This window comes from Bos taurus, chromosome X (genome assembly GCF_002263795.3).
Source record: "Bos taurus isolate L1 Dominette 01449 registration number 42190680 breed Hereford chromosome X, ARS-UCD2.0, whole genome shotgun sequence".
NCBI classification, from domain to species: Eukaryota; Metazoa; Chordata; class Mammalia; order Artiodactyla; family Bovidae; genus Bos; species Bos taurus.
In genome coordinates, this window is record NC_037357.1 from 33,362,006 (window position 1) to 33,380,003 (window position 17,998).

At 45.1% G+C, this 17,998-nt stretch overlaps 1 protein-coding gene across 6 annotated transcripts in view; it reads left to right on the forward strand.

Moving 5' to 3' along the window:
• The first annotated feature begins 4,141 nt into the window (after positions 1–4,141).
• Positions 4,142–17,998, forward strand: part of MTMR1 (myotubularin related protein 1) — a 60,969-nt gene continuing 47,112 nt past the window's right edge. For 4 of the 6 annotated variants that reach the window (XM_005227600.5, XM_005227602.5, XM_059883517.1 and 1 more), the window contains exons 1-2: positions 4,142–4,434; positions 10,137–10,242. In XM_005227600.5, coding sequence (XP_005227657.1) covers positions 4,280–4,434; positions 10,137–10,242 — 261 coding nt within the window. In that variant the 5' untranslated portion in view covers positions 4,142–4,279. The remainder of the gene's footprint in view (positions 4,435–10,136; positions 10,243–17,998) is intronic. The other 2 variants (NM_001206067.1, XM_005227604.5) reach the window with 2 other exon arrangements.

Here is a 17,998-nt window from a genome sequence, read left to right on the forward strand (position 1 = left end):
GAGTATATACACCTAGGACTAGAGGATATAGTTACTGATGGCTATTAAAGTAAATTCTGGGGACACTCAAAGGAAAGAAATGTATGCAGCAAATAAGAACATGAGGATTAGTACATTCAAGGGAAAACCTAATGGTTGAAATAGACTGCAGTTGAATTCTTTTAGGTTCACAGAATCTCTAAAGCATACTGCTGGACAGAATACCAATTTTTGAAATAAGAGTCTGATACTCTGACACTTATTGGTAGATTTATAACTTAGTTAAAGAATTATTAATAAAGTCTTTTGTATTCAATGAATCTGGAAGATGAAAGATCAGCAAAACAAAGTATTTTCATTTTCTTATGAGGCTTAGATTCAGATATGGATTACTCCTTATTTGCAATAATTTGTCCTTTAAAAGCAAAGGTGATAATGTTTTAAACCACATAGGGTAGCTAAAATGTTTAGTATTTAAATTATGTAGGGTAGCCAAAATGTTTAGACATGACCATTAAGACATAGCAGTTTGTTTTCCTAGTAGCTGCAGACAACATGGCTTATTCCTTTACAATGGTTATTATGTATGTGCTTTCGAAATGGACTGTTCCACAGTGCAGCCCACATAAATTACAAAAGAAGGTTGTTCATCTCATTTCGGGTGCTTTATGTCACAAACATGTATTAGAAAGAACACAGGTCGGGCCGTGTAGGGACCTGGGTTTCCGTCTGGGCTGTGGACCTGCTTCTTGGATAGAAGATGTGAGGTCCTACCAGCCCCCAGATGCCATGGATCCAGAGGCCTGCGAGGAGGCCTTAGCGTCCATCTGCTCAGTGAGGGTAGGGAGTGCTCATGCTAGAAGATTCCTTATAAGGCACATAGCCCTTTTAAGAAACACACTTTTATCACCTAGCACATACTATATTTATGGCACAGGAGGGCATTGGCCCCATGTATTAGTTTCCTGTTTCCACTGTGAGAAATCACCACAAACTTAGTGGTGATTTATTATCTTCCACACACATTTCTTCTCTCACAGTTCTGGAAGTCAGAGGGCTGAAGTTAGCCTCTCTGGCCTAAAGTCAAGGTGTCAGCAGGGCTGCTTTCCTCTGGCCGCTCTAGGGGAGAGTCCTTGTCTTGCCTCTTCCAGCCTCTAGTGGCCACCTTCCTCCGGTGACTAATGCCCAGTGCCTTCAAATCTCTCAACTCTGACTCTTCTGCCTCACTTGTTGACATGTAAAGGACCCCGGTGGTTTTATTAGGCCCCTCTGGATGACCTAGGCTGCTTTCCCCACCTCAGAGTCAGAGAGTCAGCAATCTTCATGCCCCCTTGCTACGTAAGGTAACATGGACAAGGTTCTAGGTATTAGGAAGCTGTGATGCTGCTACACAGCCCAGTCCCTGGTGGCAGGTGGCAGGTGGGTCTGCAAGCCTTGAGAGGTCAGACACACTCTCCTGTTACTAGCTCCATAGTGATTCACAGTTGGGTAAATGAGTAGCTCAATTCATTTAGTTACATTGCAGGCAAAATTTAGACTTTGAGTTGCCTCTGACTTTATTCCCTATTTCTATCCTTGCATCTCTCCAACTCCCTTGGCCCCTGAATGGGAGAAAGAGAGCTAAGTATCAGGGACATATGTGCCAAACTCGGTACTATCTAGCCTCCCCACAACATAAAATTGATAGGGTTGCTTTTTAAGGGTTTTTTAAAAAATCATTTTAGAGATGCGACAAAGAACCAGAAGTGTGTGTGTGGTTTTTTTTTTAAGACTATTTTATTTTTTTGGCTGCACCACACAGCATGCAGGATCTTAGTTCCCCAACCAGGGATTAAACCCATGGCCCTTGCAGTGGAAGTGTGGAGTCTTAGCCATCAGACCATCAGGAAAGTCCAAGACCATATTTTAGATAGTATTTATTAACAAATACTGTTTCCTATGACCCAGACCTCTGTCAGCTGACCTTTGTTGGGAAACAAAAATGAATAAAACAGTGGCTTCCTTCCAGGAATGTCTGGCCTAGTGGGAAGACAGTCCAGTTAACTGGTAATTCCCATGCAGGGTGCAACCTGCTTCAATAGAGGCAGATGGTGGGGGTGGGGTTTGGGGCCAAGATAGGGGGTCAAGGAGGAATTTCTTGGGAATGCAGTTAAGAACTGAGTCTTCTTAGTTAAGTAGGAGCTTGGTCATATCTCATCAGGGAAATGTACATTTGAACCACAGTGATACCACCCCACACCCATGTGTTGGCAAACCTTTGAAAAGTCTGGCAATCCCAAGCATTGACCAGGTGGGCCAATAGGAACTCTCATAGACTGCGTTGAAGATGATTGGCATTATCTGGTAAATATTAATATCTAGTAACACACTTTTGTCCTAGGCTTCTTTAGGAACTCTCACAAATAACTTTAAAAATAAAATGAACACACAGTTAAAAAAAGCAAAGATAGAAAGCCCTCAGTGGGAACCAACAGAAACAACAGACAGCAGGAGAAGACCTGTCAGGCTACAGATTGCTCAGGTCGTGAGGTACAAGCAGTGGTGTGCTGAATGGATTCCTCTTTGGCCTATTCTCCTTGAAGAGTATGAGACTTAGGATATGTTTAAAATGTCACCATTTTCTTCCTGACAATGCTCAGAGCAGATAGGATGCCCATACTTCCTTTTAACAAAGTACTGGACTGAAAGTGGGTGTCTTAGCTCAGGCTGGCATAACAAAATACCAGAGACTGGGTGCCTTAAACAATGAGCATTTATTTTCTTACAGTTCTGGAGTCTGGAAAGTCCCAAGATCAAGATTCTGGCAAGGTTGAGATAATTGGGAGAGCCTTTTTCCTGGCTTGCAGAGAGCTGCCTTCACACTATGTTCTCAAATGGCCTTTCCTCAGTGCCTCCGTGCAGGAGAGTCCAAGCTCTCTGGCATCTTTCCTTAGAAAGGCACAATCCAAACATTTCAGGGCCCCAGCCTTATGACCTAATCACCTCCCAAAGGCCTCATCTCCAAATACCTCAATACCAGTTTGATGGTTAGGGCTTCAACATATAAATGGTGGAGGTAGGGGGAGAAACAAACATTCCATCTGTAATACTTAAGCATTTGATTTAATAATTTTGGAGAACCAGAAGCCTGCAAGAGGTGGGTCTCCAGTATATCTGGAAATCTGCCCTTCCTTCCTCCTAAGTTTTCTCACCCTGCCACCCTTTCACCTCAGGCTCATCCCCTCTTGGGTGTTAGGGTTTCAAGCATCACATTCTCATAGTTCAGTTGGAAGTTATCAATGTGAGAGGGCAGGATGGGTTTGGGATGGGAACTAATAACTCCCTGTCTACAGGTCTACCTTTTATCAGAATGCAAACTATTGCCTTTATATTTCACTGGCCAGACTTTGGTCACAGGTCATACCCAGGGCAATCACAGGCAAGGGGCAGTAGCCATCATTCCCACCCCCAACTAAATCAGGGGTGGGTAATGGGTGGTGAGCCCGTTGGATATGCAAACCCTAATAGAATGGTCAGGAAAATAAATATAAAGCAGGAATCAAATATCCTAAATGCTTTTATCATCAGATATGGACTTGATTTCCACAAGCGGTGATTTAGCCGACAGAAGTTACACGTTGCTGATAATATAAACTAAGGGCGGATGTTCCGAGGGCGGCATCAGAACACTTGGCTGCCCTACAGATGGCGGGGAGGTGGCTTTGTGGGGGCGTGGAAGGGCGGCTAAGAACGGAGTGACGGGAGGTTGCTAAAATGCATGGGATTGCTTGGGGTTGGAGATGTCAAGAGCAGGGAGGCCCACGGGCGTTGGGGTTTCTCCCACCGCAAAACTTTTCTAAGGAAAACTGATGGAAAACAAATCGTACTGAATACTAGAATTACTCTAAACTTTTCTTCTTCTTTAACCCTGCATCGCTATAGCCCATCTAGGAGATTCCCGAGCAAAGCACGTTCTGCCTAAGTCGTGGGTCGATTTCGACCCCAAGTGGCTTGGGACGTGTCCAGGTCGCCCGGGCCTCACCCCACCGGCTGGCGGGCCGGTGGCCCAGGTGGGGCTCTGGCGGGGCTGGGAGTAGGGGCCTGGGGACCGGGCTCCGGGTCGCGCACCGCCCTCCCCGCCCCCCACCCCCACGCGCGCGGCCTTGTGGGTAACGCGGGGCGCCAGGTGACAGCTAATGGCGGCGGCCGTCTGAGCCGGGCGGGCGGCAGATCAGGGCCGCCGGAGGCGTGCGGCCGGACGTTCTGGGGCGCCGCTCCCCTCCCGATTGCGGCTTCCCCGCGGCGGCGGGCTCGACGCGCCATGGACAGGCCGGCGGCGGCGGCGGCGGCAGCGGCGGCGGGCTGCGACAGCGGCGGGGGCCTGGGCCCGGGACCGGCGGGCGGCAGGAGGCCCCCTCGGGTCGCGGGGGGCCCCGCCGTCGGTTCCCGGCAGCCCAGCGTGGAGACTCTGGACAGGTAAGCGGGGCCCGGCCGCCCCCACCCCGCGCCCCGACTTCTGAGGGCCCCGCGCGAGGCCCGGCCGCCCCTTCCCCGCGCGCCGGCCTGAGGCCGAGCCGGGGGGTCCGCCTCCCGTCTCCCTCCCCCGTCCCCTCCGGAGCCCCTCGAACCCCTGCCTGGTCGCTGGTCCCGCACCTGGCTCGTTTTCGCAGCTCGCCGAAGCTTCCCCGCACCCCGAGGGGCTTCGCAACTGTCAAACCGCGTCCCAGGCCGCCTCCTACTGCACCTGGGAGCCGCCTCAGCGGCCGGTACCTCGGTCACAAATCGTTGGGAGGCAGTTTCATCACGGCGCCCCTTTTTTCGCATGACCTTGCCTCGAGTGATCTCAAGATCCAAATCCCGCCGCCGCTGCTTGGGGGCTTTGACGTGGGGATTGTGAGGGGGTACTGAGGGGGGCGGAACCCCGCGGGTGTCGGAGCTGGTACAGATGGAGCAAAGATACCCTCATTTCAGTGGAAAACTTCCAAACTGCTCCTGATGCAAGAACACATCAGCGTTTACTTTCAGTTCTTCACACTTTGAAGGGACCAGTTCATTGTTTTCACAAACACTTAAGCCCACTGCCAGAGAACTAAGATCAAGCAGTTAGAAGCATAAACCGACCAGATCTAAGTGGGAGGGCCACCCTGACCCTCTGAGGACAAGAGTTGGGTGATCCCATCTCCTGGAGTATGTAGCTTTCCTTCATCTTGGGCACTTCACTGACACTAGAGTGCAGTTAAGGCATCCTGATCCTAAAGCCCCTAGGACAGTTTAAGATGTTGGTTCCTGCCTTAGTCACTCCAGTGAGCTAAACTTTGGGGAGTTTCCAAAGGCATAGGAACAACAAGAAACACTCCCTTTGTGTAGTTACAGTACATTTTAATAAAGTCATTACCCAGGTGGTCAGCTTCTCTGAAAACTAATCACAGCTAAGATAGTGTGCGGAATGGTCAGGGTTGCACTATCTGTAGATATTCTATGATGTATGAGTGCTTGGAGAATTAGAGAGTAATGGCAGACGGCTTTTGCACTCTGGCTTAACATCGAGTGGAGAATACAAATAAAACAGCCATTGAAACCAAATGTGATAAGTGCCAGGGTGGAGGTGCGCTTGGAATCGCTCTGGATGATGTGTGCATGGGAATCATCTGAGAAGCTATTTAAGAACTCCAGGTGGCCAGAACCCCCTTCTGAGGCTTCTCCTTCAGGAGATTTGCGTGAGGCCTAGGTGTTAGAATTTTTCTAAAAGGCTCTACCACCTCAGTTGTGATCCACTGCGCTATGGTACCCAGAGGTGGGGTATTCACTTCATTTTTAGTGGTAGGGACAGACAGGGTGCATTGTTTGGGCACTGGAGTGGAACGTGTGTCATCCTGGCTGGACGCTGGATGTGGGAAACGGGTAGTAAAGGCCTGTAGGAAGGCAGGGGCTAGATCCTGATGGGGCCTGTGTGCCTTCCAAGAAGCCATGCCTTTGTCTTCTGGGCCAGTGCTTCTCCACACAGCTCTGTAGAGCCCAAGTCAGAATCACCTCTAGAGCTTGATTCAAATGTAGACTCTTGGGTCCCACCCTAAATCTGATCCGCCACCTCCTGAGTAGAGCCTGAAATTCTGCATTTTTAATAACCACCCTAGCTACAAGTAGACTGGACTGTGTGGTCTCTTTGGCCCAAGATGGTACAGGGTACTGGTTGGGCCAGTGATATTATCAGTAGTGTCCTTCTGCAACTCACACTGGTGTCCTGGTTTGGAAAAGGAATTATATGGTCACCTAGTTACAGGGGTCACAAGAGGAGTTCCATCAGGGGAGCTGCAGGATGGCCTCTGCATTTGAGATCAAGTGCCACGCAGTAGTGTTGTGAAGGGACTGGAGGCAGAGTGGTCTCACTGAGTTAGGTTACGTAGGTTCTAGAAATGCTCCTCTCTCAGTCATTTATTCTGTGAATACAAGAGCCTGCTCTGTGTCTGGCACTGTGCTAGGCCTGAGGATATAGCTAGCACACACAAATCCCTGCCCTCGTGGGTCATCTTTAGTGGGAGAGAGAAACCAAAGACCAAGTCACATGTGTTCTGTGTTAGATGGTGATAGGTGCAGGGGGACAAGAGTCATCTTGGAGGGATAGGAAGTGGCTGGGGTGTGCACTCTGGGCAGTGCTGGGAATGTTGTGTAGGGTGATCAGGGAAAGCCTTTCGGAGAGAAGTGGCATTTCAGTAGTGCCCCTGATGAGGGGTCTAGTCATGCACGTAGCTGGGCGACAGCACTCTAGGCTGAGGCCTGTGTTCAAGGGTCAGCTTGGAGAGCCGTGTCACCAGCACAGAGGGCACTGGGGAGACGCAGCAGAGGACAAAGTCAGAGAAGTCACAGGGGCCACAGACGGTGGAGTGGGTGGCGTGGAGCAGAGGAGGGACGACACCTGGTGTAGATTTCAGTAAGCTCTCCATGGCTGCTGTGCAGATGACAGACCGGAAGGGGAAGGAGTTGAATCAGAGAGTCTAGCAGGTGGGAGGCTGTTGCAGTCATCAGAATGAGAGAGGATAGTGGCTGCGAGTGGAGCCGCAGGCTGGAGGAAAGGAGAAGTGGTCAGGCTTAAGATATCATCTGAAGGACATCTGCAGGGTAGAGCCAGCAAGGTTTGCTGCAGGGTGGCAATTGGCTAGGAGAAGGGGAGAATTGAGGACAGTTCCAGTATCTTTAGCTTGTGGAAGACGGTGTGGCTGAGATGGAGAAGCCTCTAAGTGGAACAGGGTTAGGAAGTTAGCAGGCACTCAGCCTGGATAGAACAGCAATGAGATGTCAGTTGGATGTCCCAGAGCAAATATCAAAGAGGCAGTTGGTTTGTTTAGGCCTGGAGTTCAGAGGTGTTGTCTGGTTTGGAGACCTGAATTTGGGAGTCACTGGCATAGAGGTGGAGTTTAAATTCATGAGGCAGGAGAACCTGGACAAATGATGGGTGTCTGTCTGGAAAAGGGAGTTGGAATAGGAGTGGGCAAGGTGCCTTCTCATGATACTTAGCAGGTAAGAGTGACAAGACTTGAGCATTCAGATGTGAGAGCGAAAAGGAGTATGGGCCCCAAGGTAAATGTCAGCTTTGGAGTCTGAGGTCCCTGGGTGAGGTTCTGCTTTTCCCTGACTTAGGAAACATGAGGGTGGAGGAACAGGTTGCAGGCTGGTGACTGAGGCTGGTTTAGACATGTGGAGCCGGCAGGGTTTCTGGGACTGACCAGTGGAGCTGTGTCATGGGATCCTGGGCCTCTGGATTGAGAGCATCCAGGCTGGAGAAGCAAAGCTGGGGACCCCCAAGCTGCAGCTGGCTTTTGTCACCAGGAGCATACAGGGAGATTGCGCTGAGCAAAGAGCAGAGACAGGAGAGGAAACGTGGCCTTCTCAGTCCTGTCCTCGTTCCCAGAGTAGACCGTGGCTCTGCAGGTGTGGCTCAGCCGTGGACTGTGGGCCCTCTTCTCTCTTCTGAATACTGTACTTCTCTAAATGCTGACAAAGCTGTGGGCCTGCTAAAGGATGTGGCTTGCTCAAGCTGGTGACAGAAACAGGACCCGGATCCAGGCCTCCTGTCTACCAGTTCACCATACCACACTGTTCATAACTCTTTTGGTCAGGATGCTTCTGGTTGCAGGGACAAAAACCACAAATCATTCTAGTTCCGGCCGGGAAGGAAATTTCTTGGCTCCATCACTGATGTGGACAGGGGGAAAGATGGCCATGGGCATGTTTACAGCCAGAATTGCAAGCACTGTGGTTGGGGCTCCCCATCTCTGTTTTTTTTTTTTTTTTCTTGTCTTACTCTTTATCTCTGTGGGTTCCTCAAGGTGGTGGGGTGAGAATGGCCTCCAGCAGCACTGAGGCTGGGAACACCTCTGATCCAATGGGAAAGCTTGGGATTGGCCTGGCGAGCTGGGTTACTCCCCTCCAAGTGGGGGCACGAAGTGGGGTGTCCCCTTCCTCCTCCTGCTGATGAAATGGGGAGGGGCAATTTCCTACAGTTCTCAGAGGCATCCTTATCAGAAGGAAGGGGAGAGGATGCTTGGCAGAGGGTAACAACAGCCCTCCCACCCCCATGGTGGGTGAACAGACAGGTTCCTACTGTTAGATTTGCTATCAGGAGTGGGTGCTGACGGAAAAAAGTGCAGCATGCCAAGAGAAGTATGATAGAACCAGGCAATAAAGGTGACTTAGCCTTTAAAAGGAAACCAATCTCCCTCCTTTCCCCCTCTTCCTTCCTCTTAAGTTATTAAATGTGGTAAATAGGCTCTTAGAGTATGATAGGAATGTCTGCCCATTCAGTGAATATTCTGACTTATATTTCCAGCCCCACAGACAACCAATGGGCTGTCTTGGTCAGAGAATGTAATTTAGATCACAGGTAGAGCATGTCAAGTGTCTTTATTTTACTATTTAGGTTATTTTACACACTGCCTAGGGATTCCAGGTTTTTATGTCCTTCCAATACACAAGTGTGGATTTCATTAGTGAAGAGATTTTCAAAGGTCTGAAACATTCTTCACAGTGAAAGCTACCTGCGAGGTAAACTCTCATAAGTATCTTATGCCCTTTAACTTGATTTCTTCAGTGCTTTCGTGAGTTGAGAGAGGAGCCTGGCCTCTGGGGGCCATTTTTAATTCCCTCAGTGCCTAGATTGCTGCCTGGTCCTTTAAGTCAGGTGAGAAGAGCCTGACCACTTACCAACCACGGGACCTTGGTCAAACACTAGAGCCTTAGTTTTCTCCTCTGTAAGGCAGGTCACTGTGAGGCTCAGGTGAGGCCATGTGCAGAAATGTGTTGAACACTTGAGAGCAGCATGCAACTGAGAGATGCCATTTTCTCTGCGTTGTTGTGTTCTCGTATAAGGCAGTGGCGAGCATCTGTGGCGCTGGCCTGGGTTTTTGCCCTCTGGCTCCATGATTTGGTCATTACTGGTGGTACCGCATCCTGGAAGGACAGCCCCAGTGGAGCTGGAGGCAGGCCTACCGCTTTCTGATGGGCCTTGTCACTTCTGCACCTCAATTTTCTCATCTCAAACCTGTCAGCTAGTCCGTGTTCTGCCTTCTTACCACTTGTGGTTGTCAGGCTCTGATATAATAATGGACTGGTAGAGCCTTTTGTAAGTTGTCAAAGCACTTACAGAAATGTAAGGTTGCATTATTACTACACATAGGACATAACTTCTCTAGTCTGTTCTTTCTAAAATCCTACAATCAGCTTTGCTCCATTAAGAGTCACTTTGATTCATTTGAAATTACCTCATTTTATAGATTTAAAACTACCAACATGAAATTGATTGCATTTTTGAAGAGCATATGCTGTAAGATAAATATTTCATTTTAAAATTAATTTTCTACTTACACTGAGAATATTCACTCTGTATAGTTGTAACTGAGTAATATTTCATTAAAGGCTAGAAAATAACATGCTTAACTGTCTGAGGTCTAGAATCTTAACCTTAAAATAAATTAGTTGGTTTATTTCAAATCACCCTGGAACCTACTCTTACTTCCTAGTTGTCAGTCAGTATTTCAGTTCTTATAGTAAATGTAAAGGTAACCAAATAGCCTAATTGAAGTTTGTTTTCTAAAAAAGAAGTGTACATATATCCCTAGTCCGTGCTCATTTTTCTCACTCAGAGCCTATGTCTTAATATATTTTAATTGCACTATTTCTTTTAGTCCTACAGGATCACATGTTGAATGGTGTAAACAGCTTATAGCTGCTACAATTTCTAGTCAGATTTCAGGTTCAGTGACATCAGAAAATGTATCCAGAGATTACAAGGTAAGCAGAATTGAGTCCTTAATTCATTTTCAATATACTGAGTAGGCAAGAAGCTTTGCAAATTTAATTCAAATAAGACTTTGGCCCCCTGATGCTCACTGGCCATTTGCTTGGGAACAAGGGTGAAATGTCCTCTGTTGTTAGATCCGAACTTTAGAAGAGACATTTTTACCAGGATCAGGTATATGTGATCATAGTTTTATAACCAAGAGGAAAAGTTGACTTGATTATGATCATTCTTTTGAAAATCCAGTTCCACTTTATTATCTTATTATGTATTTTATTATGTATTACATTTTTAGATTTGATTATAATAAATGCCTATATTTTCTTTATTAGTATTCTAAATTTCAGAAAACATCTGATAGGATTTCTCTAACTTCACAGTTTGTTTCTGTATTTATGTACTACCTGTGGGTTTTCAGCATTAATATGTGATACTGGAATGCAAAAAAAAAAAAAACTTGTAAAATCTCAAGAATATTGTATGGGCAGCCTCATTTTTTAGTCCTTATTGAATTGAGAAATCTCTTCTTGTTTATTTTAAAAGTTGGATTCCCTGCTTATTCTAAAGTTAAGAGTGATAAGCTCCTTGTCAGCAGAGACTGGGGCTTTTTCTCACCACTGCTCCCTCAGCACGATCCTGGAACATAACAGGTGCTCCATAAATTTTTGTTGAATCAATTAACAAATAAAATGCTTGCGTGCTCCATCTTTATTAAGGCTAAAGACTAACTTTGTTTTAATGTCAAGAAACTATTAACAGGTACATTCAGTGAAACCATGTTTAATTTCAGTAGTAGAGTTTGCTTGAATTGAGGTTTCAGTTTATTATAGTCATTTTTGCCCACTGGTAAGAGAGAATAGATTTTCACAAGTATGGACAAATTACATTTTAGTACCCTGGGTCAACGGCTCTCAAAATCATGGCCCTTGCCAGGGATCAAATCTTACAAGCAGTTCAAGAGCTGTGATAACGATCTTAAGTCATTCTTAATAGCTGTCCTTGTTGAAGGGCTCTCACCTCACTTCCTCTTTAGCTTGCCCTGTAACAAGTTCAGAAACTGACTCCGGGGGATGTGTAATTGAGATTTGGCTATGGTGTTGGAATTGCTTCATCCAAGCCACGGGATACTATCGATTACGCCTCCCAGAGGAAGGCATGGCTGTGGCTGAATAGAGATTGGATAATATGCCCAGCCAAAAGAGTGGTAGTATAGTTCTGGATAAGCTTCCCTGCTGTCTGGTTTTTGTGTTTGCCCACGTAGGAGCAGCTGGGGCTCCTGTTCCACAAGAGCTGGTGGGCAGATATGCTGCTTCCGGGTGGGAGAAGTGTTTGCTGTGTCACCTATGCCTGAGTGGCTGGGCACTGGACAGCTGCTGACCCACCGGTCCCAAGTGCCCTCCTGCCCCCACCATAGCTGAGACACTACCCCACTAGTGAGAGGCTCAAGGACCCATACTAGCAGAAAATGGCTCTTGGACCTTGGGTTGATTTTTCTTTACAGATAGTTAGGAGTTACCTGTAATGTTTTCATTTATTGTTGAATAGTTGTTAGTGCTATGTGGGTTCTAGAAAAGAATGGTGACCATGTGATAGCTATCTAACCTCTACATGAATAGATAAGACTGAATCTATACTCTAACATGAAGCAACTAAAGTTTTTGTTTTTTTTTATTTTAGTCTATTTACGAATTTTGTATTGCAGAATTAGCTCATGTTAGAATGGTTTAACAGATGGTATTCAGAGAAAAAGAATGCTTTTCCATGTTTTGAAAATTGAATTTTAAGTACCTACATCAGATCATAGCTAAAATTTTAGATGAATTATTGTGAGAGCTGGAGAAGGAAATGGCAACCCACTGCAGTATTCTTGCCTAGAGAATCCCATGGACAGAGGAGCCTGGTAGGCTGCTGTCCATAGGGTCGCACAGAGTCAGACACGACTGAAGCAACTTAGCATGCATGCATGCATTGGAGAAGGAAATGGCAACCCACTGCAGTATTCTTGCCTAGAGAATCCCAGGGACAGAAGAGCCTGGTGGGCTGCCATCTATGGGGTCTCACAGAGTCAGACACAACTGAAGCGACTTAGCAGCATCGGCAGCATTGTGAGAGCATTTTTTTTATCACTGTCTGTTAGATTCGTCCTGCAGTCAAGTCTGCAAATTTGGTGTTAAATTAATTATTCAGGAGTTGTTGTGTTTTCTTTAAGAAGAGAGTTCTTTTAAATAATAAAAGCATAAAATGTTTCTAAACCACAGATAATTTTACATGCTGTGTATAAAGTAGTTCTTGAAATCAGGGTATCCCAAACGGGCCTTTGGGACACCTCTGGCATGGGAGCCGTGCCTGGCATTGGCCCTGAAGGCCTAGATACAATTCCTTGAGGATTTAGCGTGCAGTCATCAGTCAATAATAATACTTGAGATTATGTATTGTGCAAATATCTTATTTGAAACAGGCACTCAATTTGGGGGTTAGTTTATTATAGGTTAGACTCAATATCGGTAGTGAAATGGGAGCAGATGTTTTTCTGGAGCAGAGCCCTTGCATCTTGATTTGGAATGCTGATTGTGTTCTCAGTTGTAGCTGCTGAGAGTGGTTCAGCATCCTCACCCTTGTAAGCATTCTAGCCTATGTAGGGCTCTGTGGTTTTGTCATACTTTTTTGACATATCATCCATTTAATTCTTAAGACAACCCAGTGAGATGGCATTTATTATAATCATCGCTTAACAGGTGAGGAAAGCAAGGCTCAGAAAGATTAAGTGACTCAGTTCCGTGATGGCTCAGATGGTAAAGAATCTGCCTTCAATGCAGGAGACGGTTTGATCCCTGGGTTGGGACGATCCCCTGGAGAAGGAAATGGCACCCTACTCCAGTATTCTTGCCTGGAAAATCCCCTGGACAGAGGAGCCTGGTGCAAAGAGTCAGACATGACTAAGCAATAACACTAGTATCATGCAGTTAGACTTGGGATTTGAACCCAAGTCATCCTATTGAAAAGCTAGAGTGATTTTAAGAATTTTGTCCTGCCTTCCTGTTCACTATTTTTCAAAATGTGGCCCTTGGGTGTTCCCTGGGATGCCTGCAGAAATGCAGCTTCCATGGTCTGCATCCCACTCAGTAAATCAGAATCTCTGAGGGCGGGGAAGAGTGGATCTTATGTATTTCTTGTGTACAATAAATTGTGAAAAGTTTAGCTTCCCTAAATGATCATCATCATCATCGATGATGATACCATACATTTCTGGTGTATTCCCACAAACCTGAATAATTAGCACTCATGTTAGATTTTAAAGTACAGTTGCTTTATTATTTTCCCATATCATAAATTGACAGCTTAGGGTCAGATCACCCAAGGTGATCAGATCACCCAAGAATAACACTGGCGTCACATGAAAAGAGTTAAGATGATATGCCCATGAACATATTTTAACAGTTATATAACTATTTTAATGTGTAGCAGAAAAACTGGCACATCAGACTTGTGATTTAATAGATGGTTGTTATTGCTTAAAGCCAGGCAAAATATGAAAAAATAGTGGATTTAAAGTCAACATAAATACTAATATTAGTACAGGTGACATACAGGTATAGCAAACCAGACTTGTACAGGTGGTAATAAGATGCCAGAAGTTTGGAAAACATTGTCCCTGTTGAAAGAATAGATAGCTATTATGTGAATTATGGATAACCAAATTAATAAATGTATGCCTTAATACCAAGTCATCTTGAAGATTTACCTGATAATTAAGACTACTAGAAGAAATCTAATAAAATGTCTTCTTTGCCTACCCTACTACTAACTCAGTTGCTTCCATTTTTAACAGGCTAAGAAAGAGTACAAATCTCTCTCTTGAATTTGTCAAAACATTTAAGAACAGATCTGAATGTAATGTTCCAAAGATTAGATGAAAAAAATACAGTCATAAATTGTAATGAAACATTTTTAGGAACTGTTAGCAGAAGTGACAAAGTTGATGAGCTTCCATTGTTTGCAAAGCAGAACTAGGCCAAGAGGGAACATGGTGGAGCCATACAGACTGTACTGGTTAGCTTTGTAACCTTGTATAACCTCTGAGTATCACTTTCCTTTTGTGTAAGGATAAGAGTTTGGATTAGATTTAAAGTTTCTAAATTCCTTTCTTTCTAGAACATTCTTCAATTGTGTTTTGTCCAAAAGGATTTGATTCTGGCCAGCCTTCAGGAAATTAGGACACCATAGTTTTAATGTGATTGTTCTCGTTCCTCTGGATCCAACATCACTATCACCACCACCACCATCATCATCACCCGTGTCCCTCCTGTTTCTCCTACTCTCATCACCACACACACAGTAGCTAGATCTCTTCTTTAAATATTCTGAAGAAAAAGGAGAAAATGGAGAGGGTCTTGTACTAAATTTAATCATTTAGTAGGTTAGTAGTGTAGTAGTAGTGAACTTGCTCAGTCGTGTCCAACTCTTTGCGACCCCATGGACTGTAGCCCACCAGGCTCCTTGGTCCATGGGATTTTCCAGGCATGAATACTGGATTGGGTTACCATTTCCTTCTCCAGGGGATCTTCCCGACCCAGGGATCGAACCCAAGTTTCCTGCATTTTAGGCAGACGCTTTACCGTGTGAGCTACCAGGGTTAGTACAGTGACTAAATTCTGGATCCAAAACAAAAATTTCCAGAAGGGCTTTGGAGGGAAGTGGGATGCAGTGTATGGGGAAGGCTTCATTATGCTTGAGCTTGATTTTAGTTAATACTTCTTAAATTGAGTACAAGTCTAGAAAGAGGGAAGTTTGAGCATGATCATTTTGAATCCATGGGTATAATCCACTGTTGATAGCTTGGCCTCATGGTCTGTTTATTAAATCAGAGTTTGCAAACACAGATGTCTACAGGGGAGAGCTAACAAGCTAAACAGACATGGGTGAGATCTGTGGAGAACTAAGTGTGTCCCCTTAGAAACAATTTAATTATAAAAACAACCATGTTCCTGCCTGTTTGAGCAACAGGCCTCCAGTTTGTAATCACTATAATGGCAGAGTACTGTCCTATCTCTCGGGATTACTTGTAGGTAGAATTATTTCTTAAAACTGTCAAGGTTTGGGCTTCTGCTTCTGGAGCAGATGTACTTTTTCTTATTTTGCACTCTCAGTATAAATAAATACCCTGGACATGATCTATAAGATAAACAAAAGAACGCCCTGAAAGGTAGAGAGAAGGAGGTAGACTGCTTAGGGACCTCAGGACCCAAGGAACAATGGGGTGGTAATGTCCCTGTTTTGTTTTGGTTTTTTTTAACCACATATGTCTCAGACTTGTTGCCGAAGAAGCCAGCAACCCAGAAATGCCAATGGGTGCAGACAACAAAAGCATAATCTCTCTCTCCAAAGGACAGGAAGGGGCAGCCGAGTAAAAAGAAAACTTTTAGACACTAACCACTGTGCTCCAGCCAAACACCATAGAAAAAGCTGCAGCCCCACACCCACCAGCAAGGCCAAGTAGGGAGTCTAGATTCCACCCTCACCAGGCTGCAACGAGGCACACCAAGCATGGCAGCTATGGTGTTGGGAGGCCTGGTGGACAGTCAGGGTTTTTAGCACCACCCATCGGCTGGGAAGCCACACCCCCACTGTGGTCGGTGCTGTCAGTCATATGTGCTCCTGCCACTCCCAGCAAGGCAGGTATCAGCGGAAGCCTAACTGAACCCTGGAACTCTCACCCCCCACCCAGAAATAACTAGGAGACCCCTGGCCTTTGATGTCAGTGGGGACTGAGAGGGGAAACTGAACTTGTACCCCAACCCACCTGTAATGAGGCACTGCTCCCCACCCGCCTCCTGCTTGAGCAGTGACAGAGAAACAGCTGCAACAAAAGGGTTAGGTAAGACCCACACTTTTATATGGAGAAGGCAATGGCACCCCACTCCAGTACTCTTGCCTGGAAAATCCCATGGACGGAGGAGCCTGGTGGGCTGCAGTCCATGGGGTTGCGAAGAGTCGGACACGACTGAGCGACTTCACTTTCACTTTTCACTTTCATGCATTGGAGAAGGAAATGGCAACCCACTCCAGTGTTCTTGCCTGGAGAATCCCAGGGACGGGGGAGCCTGGTGGGCTGCCGTCTATGGGCTTGCACAGAGTCGGACATGACTGAAGCGACTTAGCAGCAGCAGCAGCAACACTCTTAATAATATTCAAAATGCTCAGGTTTCCATTTAAGATCACTTATAATACCAAGAGCCAGAAAGATCTCAAACTGAATGAAGAGAATGAGTAGATGCCAAAACCAAGATGACAGATTTTAGAATTCTGTGAAAAAGATTTTAAAGAAGTCATCATAAAATTGCTTCAATAAACAATTACAGATATGTTTGACACAATAAAAACATAGGAAGTGAGAGACAAAAAATAGGAAAGTTTCAGCAAGGAATATGAGATAAGAACCAAGTGGAAAATTTAAAACTGAAAAATACAATAATGAAAAAACAACCCCCCAAAAAACACACACACAAAAAAAAAGGAAAACACTAAACCCTCAGTGGATTGGTTCAACAGCAGAATAGAGAGGGCAGAGAAAAGAATTGAATGAATCTTGAGGGAATTACACAGAGTAAAATTGCCACTCCCAAAAGGTCACATGCTGTATGATTTCATTTGTGTAGTGGAAGTGTGTTAGCAGCTCAGTCACGTCTGACTCTGCAACTCCATGGACTGTAGCCCACCAGGCTCCTTTGTTCATGGAATTCTCCAGGCAAGAATACTGGAGTGGGTTTCCATTCCCTTCTCTAGGGGTTCTTCCCGACCCAGGGATTGAACCTGGCTCTCCTGCATTGCAGGTGGATTCTTTACCATCCAAGATTTCAGGGAAGCCCTTCATTTGTGTAACAGTCTTCAAATAACAAAGTTATAGAAATGTAGAACAGATTATTGGTTGCTGGGGCCTGAGAAGGGGAAGGGCTGGGAGGGAATGTGGCCTTCCAGGAGTGGATGTGGCCACAAAAGAGCAATGTTAGGTGATGAGGAAATTGTTCTGCATCTTGGCTGTGTCAGTGTCAGGGCCCTGGTTCTGGTATTGTTCTCTGTAGTTTTATAATATACAACTAAAATTTGGTGACATGGTACATGGAATCTCTCTTAATCTTACAACCGCTTATGAATCAGCAGTTATCTCAAAATTAGAAATTAAATTTTTAAAAGATCAAGATTTTTATAGACTGCTGAATGACTCTATATTGCATGTAGAATAAATTTTGATTAATATTTCCAACAAGTCATGATATATCAGAAGTATTATTTAAATGAAGCATATAATTATGCAAATAAAAATGTTAGAATGTTTTTACTCCACTATTACAGTCTTTTCATGGAAAGAAACCCTTAGAGGCATAGGCTCAAAGATAACACATTTATTAAAAAACTGATATTTGACTTAGAATCATATGGTTTATCAAAAAGGTCATAAAATTTGGAGTCAGGGCACTTTGCCTTGAGTCCCACCCTGTACCTGACTAGCTGCTCAACAAGTTACTTTATCTTGCTGAGCCTCAAGTGTTCTCATCTGTAAAGTGGATGTTATAGCAGAGGCTTAATGCATGCAGTGCTCATTTATGGTATGCTATTACTCTATGAAAATGTATATGATATGTAAAAATGAGTACAAGAAGGGTGTATTATAATTGCTGAACACAGGTCCACTTCCAAAAATGTGATGTGAGTACCTAATGTGCACAGGGGCTGGGCTGCATGGAATTCATA